Genomic DNA, 16,387 nt, shown 5'->3' with positions numbered 1-16,387 from the left:
CATATAAAGTAGGGGAAGATGGGCGCAGATGTTAGCTCATGGCCAGTCTTCCTCAGCAAAATAGGAGGATTGGCAGCAGATGTTAGCTCAGGACTAATCTTCCTCAAAAATAAATAAATAAATAAATAAAAATAAAGGAAAGGTTCGTTTTTAAAAAGTCAGTATGTATTCTAGCCAGTTGTCCTTTCCAGCTGCCATCTCAGGTCTCAGCCCTCTCTTCTTTGCTTAGAGGATTGATTAGCTGTTTCTCTCTTTCCTGTGGAAGCTGATCCGAGATCTTCTTTTCGGCTTCCTTCCTAACTCTAGCCTTCTCTAGAGCTGTGTCACCAGCCTCAGCAAGAGCCGTGGTGCTGGCAGGGCTAACATAGACAGGGAGACTGGGCGAGAAAGCCTGCTGAGCCCTCCTCACCCCGAACCTCCACTCCCAAACTCCAAGTGCAGACGCTGTTTGCAGAGCCTGAGTGGGTTTTGTAAGAGCCTGCATCCTGGACGTGTCTGTCTGCATGACAGCTGTCTCTGTCTTGGTCTCTTGTTTTCATGAAAGAACTTTTTGACATTTGACCAAAGGATGATTGCAGGCTGGTGGGGATTGGTCTCTGTTTATTAACTGCAAAATGTAAGAATGGTGAAATAAAAGGCCCCAAGAGATAAACCAGACCCTCTGTTCAAGGCTTGATGTGATCACCTTCAGCCTGCTACCCCTGCTTTGGTCAGAAACTACAAATGTCGTGAAATTTGAGTCAATGCTAATAACTTCATTCTATTGTGCTTGGTGGCTTTCACTGCCATTGAGTTTAATCCTTGGTGGTAAGAGCCAGCAGGGATAACTAGCATTTTAAGTAAAGTGCTAGGAGCCTGAAACATGTAAATTTGAAGGAGATTTGTTCCTCTGCAGATGATTTAAATGTTAAGTATGTCCCCATGCAGGGGATACACGAAATGGAATCTGAAAACTATTATCTCCTGTAGAAATGAACTCTCAATTTACTCACTGCACAGGAAGGGCAGATTCTAGTCATTTTCACTGCCAGCAGGTGCCCTTTCTATGCATAATAGACTTCGCAAGTGTAATTAACACGTGAGGACCACTGCTGCCAGTTTTTCTTCAGGTACGTGCTGCTAGGAGTTTTCAGGACAACAGTGTAGGCTGTAAGAGCTTTTTACATTGCACTTGAAGATGAGATGTTCATTGACTTCTAGACAAAGATGTGTTAAATGGGGCTGAGCCTAGACCCTGCTATTGGTATCATAGGTCATGGTCCTGGGGCCCAGAGACCCCAAGAGCTGTAATGCAGCCTTTGGTAGAACAGAGGTCAGTAGAGCAAAGCTCTGGGATGCAGTGAATAAATGGAAAATATGATGCTGAAAACCCCACAATTATGTGGAAGACTCTAATTGCACATTCACAAATACAACAACCAATTATCTGAGTTAACTTTAATTAGAGCTATAATCACAGATTTTAATTATCTGAATAAATCAGTTTAGTACAATGGTCTGCCCTAAATGTTTCCGTAATTGATTTTTTCATGTCCCTGCCCATTTTTGAAGAGGGCGATAGGGAAAGTGCCTGGGCTTTGGATTCAGAACCTGGATTCAAATCTCAGTTTCATCTCTTATTAGCTGTGTAATCATTAAAAATCTATTTTACCTCTCTGATCTGCCATTTCTTTTCTGTAAAATGGGTTTAATTTACCTACTTTGAAGAGTGGCTTCAGGAATTAGAGATATTGGTTGTCAGGTGGCACATAGGGGCCATTTAGTAAGTGGTGGTTCCTCCTAGCATGGTTATTATAAACATGGGACATGGATTTTGTTTTCCAGAAGGTTTAACTCACATCAGACGTTATTCTTGCTTCTGCTGCCTTGTGAGCTCAGGAAAAACTTTATAATTCATCTTCTCTTTTTACCCCTCAGATTGTTTTTATTTTGATTTTTTTTTTATTTAACTTGAGTTATTGTATGGTTGTTTTCATTTGCAGCTGTGGCATAAGAATGAAAAGAAAAGAAACAAAAGCAGATGGCAGAGAAAACGAAAGGAGTAAGACATTTCCAGCCCTTATGAATATTTAAAAACATGTGCTGCTGGTTCCTTTCTACTTCAGATCTGTGCCATTCTCTTGACTTTGAAAGTGAAAATGAGAATGTTCCCTACCTTGACTGATGGCAGCACCGACCACAGCCAGTGTTGGGAGAGCCTTCCCATTTCTGGGACAAAAGGATTAACTTGCTGTTGAGAATCAGCATTCCATTCCATAATAATAATCACCATCTATTGAGTACAGTGTATGTGTCAAGCTCTTTATAGACATTATTACAAATCTTCAAAATCAATCTGTATGGTAAATATTATTGGCTCCATTGTATAGAGTAAGAAATTGAAGCTCTGAGAGGTTTAGTGACTTACCCACTATCACACAGCTAAGAAATAGTAGAACCTACACTTGAAATCCAAGGCCATTGATATGAAAGCTTTCCTTACTAATATCCTCCAGAGTGTTAGAGAATAAGTTGTACCCATCACCAAGATTTTGTGAAAAAATTCCTCATGGTCACTTCTTGATGACTTTCTAATTGTAGACTTATGTTATCCTTTATTAATTATTTATTTAATGGCAAATATTTATAGAGCACTTACTATGTACCAAGCACTATGCTAATAAATGTTGCTAATAAGTCCCAGTAGAGGCCATATGGTATTTCCCATGTAAGTTCCTTTTTCTCCATTACTCCTTCAGAACTAGTCCTAAATAAGGACCACAAATCAATTCCCAAATTGAATTGTGTATTTGGGTTATTCTGGACACTTGTTAACTTACCTTTGTGATAAAATATTTCCAAAACAGATCAGGACAAGTTACTGCTTTCCCCCAAAGGACAGTCAGGTCAAGAGCCAAGGTAGTAGCTAACTCCTGATGCTCTCTGAGGGCATGGTTTAACCAATTTGTGCGATCAAGGTTTGGATTTTGTATTTGAATTTGTAAAATGCATTGTATTTCCTGACATTTTCAGGTGATTCTGGAAGCCTTTGTTCCACTCAGAGTAGTCATGCTCAGATTCTCTATGAGACATGCTAGTTCTAGGCTCTTTATCTGTGCTGCATGTAGAGTTCCGAATTAACCCCTATATGCTGCGTCATGTATTCCCTTTAGGATTTTTAACAAACAGTCTGAAATATGCCTGATCACAGGGTACATAGTCCATGTGGGTGAGGGGGCATCAGTTTGGACACTGTGAAGTGACATCTAGATGATCAGAGCTGGGTCCATTCTAATCTTTGTCTTCATTGATGCCATGAAATTTTGCATAGGGAATAAACTGATGCTAAAGTAAGTGGAATTGTTGATATTCTTGGTGGCAGAGAGAGAAATCAATGAAGTGTGGTGTGATGGAAACAGAAAAACCTGGCTGTGATTCTAGTTTACTAGCTTTGAGGTCACTGATCCTTGCTGAGCCTGCTTTCTCTTGTGTTGAACGTGAATAGTAATTGCTACTAATACACAGAGGTGTCCCATAGCTATTTTTGTTATTATTTATGTATTTATAGTCAATATATATTAATGTGTGTCTGTGTGTGTGTGTGTGTGTGTGTGTGTATATAAATGACCCAACAATCCAGTTGAAATTCACAACATCCAGGTGGGATGGAAGTGGATTAGGTAGACAGGTGTGACTAAAATTCTCTTATGGATACATCAAACTCTGGACTATGTAGGTTTTGTTAAAGATTGAATTCCAACAAGTGAGCAAAACCTGTGTCTTTCTATTTTGCAGCAAGTATTTATGAGTGCCTACTATGACCCTGGCTTTGGGCATAGGAAGGTAGGAGCTTATAGATGGTTCTGGATATGAGAAAACACTACTTCATAAAGAACTCAGGTGTCCAGGCAAGTGTGAGGGAACGGAGATTTTTTTTTTTTTAAGATGAGAAGCAGGAAGGGATCAAGACAGGCCCGTTGCTCAGGAGGTGGAACCACTGCAAACAGGAGCTCATCTAGGAGACATAGGAGAGGATAAGGACCAGGATTTCAGTTTCAGACAGAAGAAGAAGGAAAGTTGGGCCTGTGGTGGGCCTGATGGTTAGGAAGTGCACAATGCATGTTGGTTGAACAAAGGGAAATTATAGATGGCTAGGTAAACCCCTTAGTAATATTCAGCGAAACTTGACCCTGAGGTTTGAACAGAGAAGCTGAGTAGTAGAAAAGAATTCAGGCTTGGAAGTCAAAGTTCTGGGTCCAAATCCTGCCTTTGGTCCTACTGAATATATGTCTTTGGGTGAGGCACGTAACCTCTCTGAGCCTCAGTTTCCTCGTGCACAAGCTTATAGCTCAAAATGTTGTCCGTAAAGAGCCTGGCATCAAGTAAGCACCTAAAAGGAAGTTGTTAGTGATGGTGGTCACTGAGCCCTGCACTGAGATGCACCCTCATTTCCTTCAGCAGCACTCAAAACTGAAAATTCCAAGAGCCTTTGGAGGAAGCTTTCTACAATTTCCTGGTGGGAAATGGGAGAGAGAAGAGGCTGGGCTCTTTGCATTATTTATGCTATAGATTCTGTAGGAATCTATGTCTATCTATACTATAGGTTCTATAGAAAAACTGTCTTTTCCAGTTCCCATTTGATTTTTTTAATTGAAATGTAATTCATATACCATAAAACTCACCCTTTTAAAAGTATACGATTCAGTGGTTTTTGGTATATTCATAGGGTTGTGCAACCACCACTGTTATCTAATTCCAGATCCATTAGATTTTTAATATATTCTTTATTGTTGTTAGTAAGGTAATCATCTTTATTATATTAAAAAAAACTTAACCGTGTGAAAGTATATACACCAAAAAGCAAATGTTCTACAAAAATGAGTAGTTTATACAAATGGTTGGCATCAGACCCTTAACCTTGTCCATCTGAGAAGCCTCTGATGGCACAGATGCTAGGAGTACAGTGGGACAGCTGTCAGCTAGCCTCAGCACCAACATTCCCACGATGGTACTGAGACTTGCAGGATCCCTTTGCCGTGGGAATGGTAACCACCCGTCCCTGGTTGGGGATGCTGGTTGTCAGCTCACCCACCCACCTTTGGGGAACCTTTCTGACTGCAGCCTACCCATCCTGTGGCCCTCCACCTCCTCTGCTGCTGCATCTGTACCTGAGTGTCTGGACATGCCCTGCCTGTCCCTCCTTCCCAGTCCCCCTCCTGCTGCCTGACTTGGTAAGGGGTAACAGCCTGCTTCCCTTGCTCTAGTTTCTGACCTACCTCTGTGGGACATAGCTGGCTCTGACCCTTGCTTATATGACCCAGCCTTGGACTGCTTTTCCATTTCTTGTGACGCATTCTGTATGTAATCCTAATTCCTCCTTGACTTGGACCCTGTCTTGAACCCAACACTTAGAAAACTCTGGAACTTCTAAGGCACAGTGTAGTGGTCTCTGCAACAAAGACATTTTAGATATGTTCCTGGTTATAAGTAGAGCAGGAGCCACAGACTGTGAAATGCCATTTTCGCAGAAGCTTCAGCATTGGAAGAAGTTACCTCATGGCAGGGCTTTTGGGATAAGTGTCCCTGCCTCTCTCTGTTATTGGCCCAAGTGAGAATACATGAAGCACCAGCACAGTGCTAGGTTCAGAATAATCTCTCAACAAATGTGGGTTTGTCTTCCTCTAGAACATCTGAAGGTAATTGCATGCTATGCATCTTGACATGTGACGTATCTTAGTCCTGAAAGACAAAAAAGAGAAAATCTTTTCCTCTTATTACCAGTGGCATTTTCAACTTTTACACTCTTTTTTTAGGGGGTAGGAGGTTACTTTCTCTTCATTTATTTATCCATAAGCCTCTTTCTCTTCTCATTTTTTGTACCTCATTCATTCCTGCATTTCTCCGAGGATCTCATGGGCTGCTGGTGGCTCACAGCCTGAGACTTCCGTTTTTCAGCTGGCTCTGGCTGTTATGGTTCTCAGTGAATTCTCTAGGGCAATGGAGAGCCCTGTCTCCTGACCTTTCCTCTGTGATTAACTTCTCCTGCTGCAGTGGTCTTAGCCGTGGAGCCCTTCCTGATGTTTTCCAAGTCTGTCTCCTTCCGGTAGACCGAGGAGGCACAAAAGGGCAGACTACTACAGGCTTTGATGTTGACCTTTCCAGATTTTCATCCAGGCTTTATCTTTGTAACTCATGTGTTCATTTCAGTTGGGTTCGGTGGCTTGGAGCTCTAGAAGGCCTCTCCCCCAACCCCCAGGTTACCCCAGGAAGCCACAGGGCCACACTCAGAAGGGCATTGTCCTCCCTCTCCCCCTTTCACCCATGAGTGCCAGTGATGTACATGTGTCTCGTATTAGCAAACCATCTCCGGTGCCCAGCACTGCACACGCCGAGCTCCTCCACTGTTGTAAGCCCTGTGTTCTGGCTGCCGAACCTGCAGATGGAAACTAGCCAGTCTCTGCCTCGTCTCCCTGTCTAGAATTGCTCCTGTCCTCCATGGGTCCTCATCCTCTGGTATTGCTCATAAATCAAGGAGGGCCAGTTGAAAACTAAGCAAGAAGCTGAGTACCTTTTCTCCTAAGACAATCTTGATTAACTCCTGGCATTCATACCCCTTCTACTTTTCAAGCCATATTTTCTGCCTCTTGCCAGCTGTGACCTTTGTTGAGTCACTTAACCTCTTTGAGCCGTAGGTTCCTCTGTAAATTATGGAGATCAGCCTTTCAAGACTGCTGCGAGGATGAAATGAGGTCACCGTAGGTCCGCCCCATAGCACCCTGTAAGTCTCCTCGCAGCCGTCTACCCATATACAGTAATATGCTTATTTAAGGTCTGCTCTTAACTGTAAGCTCCAAATACGAGGGGACCAGAACTGTTTTTTCTCTCCTCTCCACTCCAGCCAATGTGGTACCAGACACATAGTAATATCTGTTGATTGATCAGCATATGGAAAACACTGATCACATAGTAAGTGTACCATAAGATGTTATCTTTCTCTTTTTCTCTTGGTTGCTTTTTCAAAATTCAAGCTCCTGAATGACTCTAATTTTTCTCTCTGGACACCATGAATCATGTTTTGAGCCTGTTTCCCTCTTGGGCTTGGCAGCTGGAGTGCTCAGAGTCAAATTTGTGGCCATCCCAGCAGGTGTGCAAAACCTCACAGCACCCAACTGAAGTGCTGAGCTCACCCCTGCTTGTGATTTGTCCCTTTGCCCCTATTTATTTTCCTGCTTTTATTGCTGTATTGAACATATTCATATAAACAGCTTTAAATCCTGTTTAAAACAAAAAAGAGTATCCATTAATGCATTTAAGCTAGTAAGGCAAATGTAGTTTTATTCTGGCTATGAAGTGTTCACTTGCTGTTTTATTTTTCAGCTATAATTATCAAATAACCATTTCTTCTTTAGTGTAACATAATGGCTAAGAGAAGTTACTGTTAGGCAAGAGTACTACGGGACTTTGAAGTGGAAGGAGTTGGGCTGGAATCACCATTAATCACTGTGGCTGTGGGCAAGTTTCCGAGAATCTCTTTTTTAATCTGTAAAATGGGTGGTGTAGATTGGATTATTTGAGGATTAAATGAGATTGGGTCACTGAAGCCTCCTGCACAGCCCTTGGTATTTGGTGAGTGCTCAGTACGTAGCAGCTCCACTGTCTTTATTCTTTCTGCTCTGCGTTAGCAAACCATCATGGACTCTGTGAAACAGAGTTCGGTTCTCCTGTGATTGAGAGTCAAGAATAACCATACAAATTAGCATGTGCTTTATGCCAAATGGGCAACCCACACAAAAGCCTCTAAAAGGGAGATGAGCAACCACTGGGGTGATCTGAGTGATGGTGCTTGACGGGCAGAGCAGGTTCAGAACATGGCCAGGCCTGGGACTGGCACAGCTGCTGGCCGGCCCTCAGGGTGCAGGTCCTAGAAAACTTCCTAACCTCCTTCCACTCCTCCTTCCACCATCCTTGCAAATGCTGGATTCCTGGGAAACAATAAGCTTGTTTTATCTTAGCATAACAGACTTGGGTTCTAGTCTCAGTTCTGCCATTTACTAGCTGCGTGACCTGAATGAGTTGTTTAGCTTCCCAACCTTTTTTCTTCACCTACAAAATGATGCTAAATAATAATACCTACCTCAGTGTTGTCGTGAGAATCCAAGAGAAAACTCCCTGTCGAGCCCTTAGCCTGGTGCTGGCTCACAGCAAAAGTGCAGTGAAGGCTGACTGCTCTCATTGGCTCCCTGTGCAGCACTGGCCATTAGATTAGCCTGTAGACCATCTATCTGGTCACTCTCAGTAAGACTCAAACTATGAGTATTTGTGTTCTCCAACGAGATGCGTCGTATGATTTTCATTTATGTTCTTTCTCCCATTCTTTTGTCCTTTAACCTCTCTAACAATGTCAGGCCTCATTATTTCAGAGCAGAATTTAAAACTCTAAGACAAGCAGTGTTTACGCTTTTGTTTCTTTTCAGAAAAGAAAAAAAAATGCAATAGCAAATGAATAAGACCTCTTTCAGAGTTTTCTTTTCCTTTAAAAATGGCAAACTGAGGAAAGGCTTGTGGGATCCCCTTTGCCTATCAGGGTATTTGGTTAGGAAGGTAATGCCTTTGGTGTGCCTCTAAGAGGTGAGGTGGATACTGTGATGTGTAAACTGTAATGCTGACTGTGCATTTATATGGGGAAAAAAAAAAGAAAAACAGTGGACCTTCCAAATCCCTGGGCAGCTCTAATCTAATTCCTTCTAGAGATCTAAGAGGTGTTACTTACCTGGGGGTGGGAACCTTTCTACTCCCACCCACTGCTCTCCTCTTCTCCCCTCCCCCTTTGTCTTGGGAAGCTGTATTTTGTATATTTGAGCAGCCAGTGTCCCTTTATTTCACCTGACTCTTTTCCAGTTAGTAACTACTTACCTCAGGGGAACATAATTAAGAGGGTTCTAGTTATCTGGGGGAAAGGAATTAAACAAATTGTGAAAGTGCAATAATAATGAACATGGACTACAGGGCCATTAATAAGTCTGCAGTATCCATATTCATTGCTAGGAATGAGCTCTCGCTGCAGGACATACCTGTAAGAGAAGCGCTCTGCATCACAGGCCCAGAATTTGTAAGAGGATTGGGTGGATAGACTCCTTGGCATACCAGCACTCCTTTCCTCTGGGCTGAAGTACTGGGTATGTGCTATGGGACAGCATGGACACATACCTTTCAGGTAAAGGTCATTATATTGTCAGTTCCCTGACACAAGCAGCAGAACCCCTTTCCTTTGCAGGAGAGCAGGAAGAAAGAATAGCTTTTATTCTTCCAGGATGTAATTGACGAAGTCAGCGCAATAATTCCCCAAGAACAAAGGCCCGGTACAGATATATCCTGTTCTGCTATTCAGAGATGTACAATGGCATCCCACAATCGCTGTCAGCCATAGGGCAGTTGTGACACAGTTGTCATGGCCTGCCTACACATGGACTTGGTCATAGCTGTTAATTTTCTCACCGCTTTAATTTAATTATGTGTGTTGTTGGTTCTGCCTATGTAGTGTCTGATTGCCGTTTAAAATGTCTTCAAAATTGCACTCAGATTCAACGTTGAAACGTGAAATCACTGTGAATACTGAAAGGGACCAGGGCAGAGAAGCATGGTGTTCATCTGCTGTTAGTGAAACAGGTGCTTGCATTCATATTTTCTTAAAAAGCAACAAACAAGTTCTTTTAGGACCTTATAAAGGAAGATAGGATCTGGTAGATGAAGTTTCATTACGTTTTGTTACTAAGAAACCCTTGATGTCAGGATACCTTGACATTGATGACTCTGAATCAGAAAATGATTCAGATGAGTCAGACTCTGAGTGTGAAGAAGCTTTTTAGGAATAGTGTAACCACTTAATTTTGCTGTATTTTTCTTTTAATATATGCCCAAGACTGATAAGTGGTTTTTAAAATGTGTCATTCTAAATGATAAGAAAGTAATGAATCATAGTTTTCTTGGTAGTTTTTATATTGTTGGTGGTATGTAAACTCGAGAGTAAAGATTGCCTTCTGAAGAAAGTGATAGGCAATCCTGCTGAACTCAGTACGTAGGCAGGTGACAGGATAGTGTGCGTGGATTCGGAGACCCATGTGTAGAGATGATGGACATCAAGCACTTCATACTCCTCATGGGGTCTCGACCATCCTCCTCAAGGGTTTACCAGATATCCATCAGAACCAGGGAAGGAACAAGAAACCATTCTTTGGGCGATAAGAGAATGATCCAGAGGTGCCAGCCATGCCAAGGGCTTGAAGAGAACCCATTTAGACATGATGACAGTCACTTACCGAGCCTCCCATATGCTGCCCCTGTGCTAGGCGCTTCGTAGGTTATCTCTAATCCTCGCAACAATCCTGGAAAATTTCTGCTGGGGCAGTTACTGCCCTTTTAGAAAATACTTTACCAAGATATAACCAAAGATTTAAAAAATCAGTCCTGCCCTTTGACTTAGTATTTCCATGTTTGGGAATTCATGCACATAAAGTTGTTTATTTTCGTTATAATGTTACTCATACTGAAAAGTTAAAAGTGACTTAATGTCTAACTCTAGGAATAGGGTTCAGTAAATTATGCTGCCTCCATACTTGGTGGAATATTACGTAGTCTTTAAAATAATAATCACAAAGATTGTGTATAATATGGGAAATGTTAATGTAGCCAGTGAGAAAACAGTAAAATATATGCACTCTATAATTTCAAAGATATAAAAATGTTTTTTAATGTGGGCCACTATTAGAAGAATAATACAAAAATAAAAGTACTTGTGTTAAGATGACGTGATCATGGGTGAGTTTTTTTCCCCCTAAAATTTCTCTTTACAATAAAAAGCCAAAGAAAAGAGGTTTCCAAAGAAAATGAGTCAGTAGCTACAATAACTATTGAGGTATATTGAGAATAGAAATTGTTTTCAGAACGCACCTAGAATTACCCAGTTAGGTATTTGCTACATTGAGATGTTAAAGAGACTCTGGGTTTCTTTTTTTTCCCTCTTCCCACTTGAATTTGTAATTAGTATATTTGCAGAGCAAAAATACAGTAGATTCAGGGAAGTATTTGAGGCTTTGTAAGCAAATGATGACAATGTAAAAGGTATTTGTCCAAATTTGCATTCATACAAAACATGGAGCTGCTGTGATTTCAGAATAAATGTGTTTTAAATATTTTCTAAATACAGAGCTGTTGCAGCCCTAACAATACTTGGCTAAGAAACTTCATTTCTATGATAGGCCATGATTACTCTTTGAAAAATTATTGGGCTTAAATACTGCCTACCTGGCAATAACTGAAGAGTGTGTCCCGCTTTGTCCCTTCTTGCATCTGCAGTCACTTCTGTAACACTCCTTTTTCCTCTCTTCCAAGGTATCACTGATTTTTATTGCAGAACAAAAGGGCATGGCATTAAAACCTACATATTCAAAATTCTACGAAATATTTCTTTTTCTGGTAAGAGCCTGTGTTAAATTATACAGAGGCTTTTGCTGTGGGTATTTATTTTCACCTGTTTCTCACAGTTGTTTGAATGTCTTTTTCTGTACATTAATTGATTTGTTGGAACTTCAGTTCTGGAATTTGAATTAAAACTCAAGGTCATTGGTGAATTACATGATTGAATGTAGGAGCTGGAAAAGTTGATAAGATTTGGCTAAATATCATGGATTTGAATTTTTCTCCCTTCTATGTGTTAGGCTGTGCTTCTGGACACATTAATAAGTGGCCATTTTTCTGGAATTTTGCACTCTTCCTGCTTCCTTTCATTACATTAGGCTAGGTTCCACTAGATGAGACATTTGCAGTCAGAAGACTTCCTGCCAGGGTTCAGACTTTGTATTTTTGACATTGAAGCTGTCGTGTTCCTGAAGCTACTTAATTAGAAACACATTCATTTCAGTGTATACTGGAAAAAGCTTGGACAGCAGAGCCAGGCACACTGGGAAGTTTGAGCATTTGTGTAGCTGGCAGCTAAACTAATGGTTTACAGTTTAAGGGGAAAAAATATCATAGGGCATTTCCTTGCCCTAAGAAGCAAAGAAAAGTTGAATGTGCACAGCAGATACCTTTTTTTAAAAAGGAGAGAAGAAGAAGAAAGAAAAGACAACTCCACTTTCACTGCAGTTGTGTGTATAATTCTTTCTTGGCTATTATCAAATACAAAAGTCTTCCACAAGAATAGTTCCCAAACTGTGCTGCTAATATTCAAGTCTGTTTTACAGGCTCCCAAGATATAGTACTGCTGAGATTTGTAGTAAAGAGGACATTTCATATTCTGGGGAAGGATTTTTGCCTGAAGAATTTTATTTGTTGAATGGTAATGAGGGAATTGTGCCCTTTCTTATTTTTAAATGTTTGAGCAATTTTAAAATCCACATCTGATGTTTAAAAACCTTCCTTGCCTATCCATTGCTTTCAGGATAAAGCCTAAACTCCTTTGTTTGCAAACAAACCTTTCCTTTCTCTTTTCTTCCCACTCCTTGTTTCCCCATCCCTGTCCCCAAGAAAGCCATCCTTGTAGGTCCACTTCCACTCCCCCTTGCTGCCCCAGAGGAAAGGGTACCTGGTCATCTCAGTCTGAGCCAGGTGTCTTTTCTCTAGGCTCATGAAATTCCCTCTGCACCTTTCAGAGGAATGTATCACATACTGGAGAGACATAGAGAAAACTTGCCAGTTGCTCTTTTCCTCCCTATTCCTTGACCTCCCTTCTCTACCCGCAAGAAAAGTGTAGTATGGGAGGTAGGCCCAAAGGTTTTAGGTTTGGTCTTACAGGCTTTAGGTACGGTATTATTGTACTGACACTCTGGAAGTCAGTGTGGCACAGAGGAAGAATCTTTGGAGTCAAATCCTAGGTTTGCTACTTACTTGGTTTTGTGGCATTGGATAAGTGATTGAAGCCCTCTAGGCCTGTTTCCTCCTCGGTAAAATGGGGTAAACACCTACCTTGCATGGTGGTTGTGTGGATTAGGAAGGGTGAATTTGACGTTCCTCGTATAATGCCTAGCACATTTATCACTGGTAAGTAGCATCATAAGTGATGATGCGTGTTTGCATGTATACACATGCACACAAACTCCTGAAACCAAAGGAGATCAATCCATAATGCCCAGGTTTTAAAACCTTTGGAATTGGGTTCTCATCTCCTGCTGAGTTGCTAGCTTAGGAACTGAATGCTCTGTGAGTGAAGCAGTTGGAAGGGGCTTTATGAGTTGTAGTGTCATCTGGTGGTATGTGTGCACTTGGGGAGGAGATGCTTGCTGGCAGCTCTCCATGTACTTTGTCCAATCAGAATGGACAGTTTGATCACATGTCTTTGGTGGCAGAAGGAAACAGCAAATAAAAAATCATTCTTCTTTGACACACGTTTTGCCCTCCATTCAACCTTGTTAACTGTGTCTTCTGTTGTAATCATGGCAATAATAGTTCCCATTTGTACCCGGAACTGCACTAGTTTCTCAATGTATATTTTCTCTCATTCTGATAGCAACCTGCCAGTTCTCTTCCCAGATCCCATTTTAAAGATAAGGCAACTGAGGCTGTGCAGTTGCATAGCTGCTATTTAGGGACTAACGCCTAAACTGATGCTCTTCCTGTGCTGCCTGCATTTTGAAATTCTTCTGAAATTTCTAGGCTTGGGAACAAAATGTCATATTAGGATTTTTGTTGTGAAAGAAAATGTAACTGTGCATACGTTTATTAAAACAGTTTTTCTCCAAATAGTGAACCATCTGTAATTTTCTGCCGGAAGCAACAGACATTAAAGCAGCTGTGTGTCTCTGTTTCTCTTCACAGTGCTCCCATGCCCTACCTCATAGGAATCCATTTAAGTTTAATGGAGGTAAGTTGGCTCCTTTCCTCCCCAGATCTCTCTACTTGTGGTTTTGTTTTGCTACACAGTGGTGGAAAAGAGACGGTCTCTGGATTCCCAGCTCTACACATGGGAGCGTGTCGAAGCAACACCTCACGTGTGGTCCCCTCCCAGGTGCACAGAGCTGAGCATTCAACTTAGACCCTTTCCGCTGGGCTCTTATTTTCAGTGTTTTTCCACTTTGCTCGAAGTTGTCAGTTTTCATGGGTGAGGGAGTGAAGTTCGAAGGGGCAGGAGGAAAGAGTTCTTCAAAGATTTGAACAAGAGAAGGGAAATGATTTGCTTTTCAAAATGATGTTTATTCTAAATCATAACAATATCACATTTTTCATTGTAGAAAAAGCAGTGTAAAAAGTGTATAGAAGTGTAAAGAAGAAAATTAAAATTACCCACAATACCATTATTCTAAATTCAACCTCTGTTAGCATTTTACTATTCTTCCTCCTCTTTATTCTATGAATATATATTTTGTATAAATGTGCATAGTTGATATGTGTTATATATATATTTTTATGTTTTTATATGTCAATATTGTGGCATGGGGATTTCTACACATTTTTATTCACTCTCAGTAATAATAATTTTTAATTTGCTACCTGTCATTCCACTGTTTGGATATACCACAACTTAGCCGTTTTTCTGTTATTGTTGGACACTTATGTTGTTTATAATTTTTTGCTATTATAAATAGCATTTCAGTGAACATCTTTATGCATAAGGCTTTATCTGCATCTTGACTTATTTCTTTAGCGTAGAACCCCTAAAGTAGAAATGCTTGGTCAAAGCGATGAATCTGATGCCAGATTGCTTTCTGCATGGCTGTACCAATTAGATAGCAATTCTTATAAAGGATTTTTCTGTGCTTTTGTAAGTGCCACTGATTTGTAGACATGAACCCTAAGATTTTTCCTCCTTAGGAGAGAGCTTAAATTTGTACCAGAGCAAAATGGGGTGTGAGGTGGGGGCTTGCCTCTTTTGCACAGGAGATAAGCTCTCAGAGGGAAAATCTACAGCTATGTCCGTCTGTGATGATGCTTTGCATGTCTTAAAGGAAGTGCTACTTCTCTTCTTCTGTTCCCTTCATTTCACGTCGACGAGGACCACCTGCTTCTTCACTAACTGTTGCACACTCTGCTATTGTGCTTACGAAAATGAAACAAGTTGGTTATCGAAAAACCTGTTTGTTTGACATTGAGAATCTTGATCAAAATAGACCACAGAAATCTGCTCAAATTTCTAATTTGACAGGACGGCCATGTGGCTCCTACATTCTGTTAACAGTTCCTCCTTGTCATCACCCAGCCCTGAGCACATACAGTACACAGTTTATGGACTATCTTGGATGGTGTATTTAGATCAGATTGAAGAGATTTCTTCTCTGTTTTACCTTTGTTTGTCAAGTTTGGAAGTGTATTCAAAGCTCCTGTGTGAAAATTAAAATTGAATACTTTCTAATAGCCCTTTAGTGCCAATTGTTGTAGAGTTCAAAACACTATAATCTAAAGACCATTTAGAGTCCACAGCTCATTCCTGCCTTCCAGACTACTCCAACACAGGCTTTTTCAGACTCCTTTTCATGTCCCTTTACCTTTGGCATTGTCCAAGTTTCTAGTCTTGGCTTGCTTTTCTTCTCTACATGCCCTCTAATCATCTTAAGGCTTTTTGCTTCAGCTACCGAGGCAATGTCCATGACTCCAGCTGGGATTCTAACATGGGCATGCCTCTCTCTGAACTTCAGCCAGGTCCAAAGTTTCACGTGCCAATTGAACTTCACCTAAATGTACTACAGATGTTTCAAACTCAGTCATCCCCAAACAATTTATTATCTACACACACATGCACATGCGCACACACACCGAGCTACTCCACTCCCCTTCCAGTGCTCCCAGTCCCTGTGAATGGCACCATTGCCTGTATGGGCACCAACGTGAAACACACGGAGCGTGGCTGAGTGCTTCTCTTCCTCCTTCTTCCTCTCTACAGAGTCACCAAGTCTCTGATATGTCTCTCACCCTGTTCCTTCCTCACTGCCTTCATTGACATTTTTCTTTGCTTTCTTGGATTCCTGCAAAGCCTTATTCATTCATTTGATAAGCAAAATCAAGAACTCTTATGTTTCAAACATTTTGCTAGATCCTGAAGATGTGCAGATGAGTATAAAATCAGGTCCGTAGTCCTGGCATTTAGTGGGTTGCCGTCTGCCAGCTCACTCCCCCTGCAGTAGCCCACCTTCCAGTCTTCCTCTGCACTTCCCGTGAGTTCTGCTCTGTCTCTCCGCTGCTGTCAAGCCTGCAGCCTCTCGCTGTCCCTTGTTAGCCAGTGCTCTTGCTGCTCCCTAGACATACCCACATTCCCACCGTCTGCGTCGCTGAGCCCTGCCCTTCTCCAGCTCTTCCAAGGAGTCCTCCCATTTTGTTGTCATCTTTCACTTACTGTACCTCTTGCTCTGGATGATAGCTGTTTGCTTCCCTGTCCCTTTCCCTCATCCCTTGGAGCATGAGTTCTTTGGGAGCAAGGATTGTG

The 16,387-nt window shown here is 41.4% G+C and overlaps 1 protein-coding gene across 10 annotated transcripts in view; it reads left to right on the top strand.

Moving 5' to 3' along the window:
- The window catches only part of DENND1A (DENN domain containing 1A), a 519,789-nt gene that overhangs the window by 288,737 nt on the left and 214,665 nt on the right, over window positions 1-16,387 (top strand). For 9 of the 10 annotated variants that reach the window (XM_046662949.1, XM_046663004.1, XM_046662994.1 and 6 more), the window contains one exon: window positions 13,789-13,834. The exons of the other annotated variant lie outside the window; for it this stretch is intronic. In XM_046662949.1, the coding sequence (XP_046518905.1) occupies window positions 13,789-13,834 (46 nt within the window). The remainder of the gene's footprint in view (window positions 1-13,788; window positions 13,835-16,387) is intronic. 10 annotated transcript variants of the gene reach the window in all.

The sequence above is a fragment of the Equus quagga genome, chromosome 1 (assembly GCF_021613505.1).
Source record: "Equus quagga isolate Etosha38 chromosome 1, UCLA_HA_Equagga_1.0, whole genome shotgun sequence".
Lineage (NCBI taxonomy): Eukaryota > Metazoa > Chordata > Mammalia > Perissodactyla > Equidae > Equus > Equus quagga.
The sequence above is the reverse complement of the archived record's forward strand: the minus strand, read 5'-3'. Positions and strand labels throughout refer to the sequence as shown.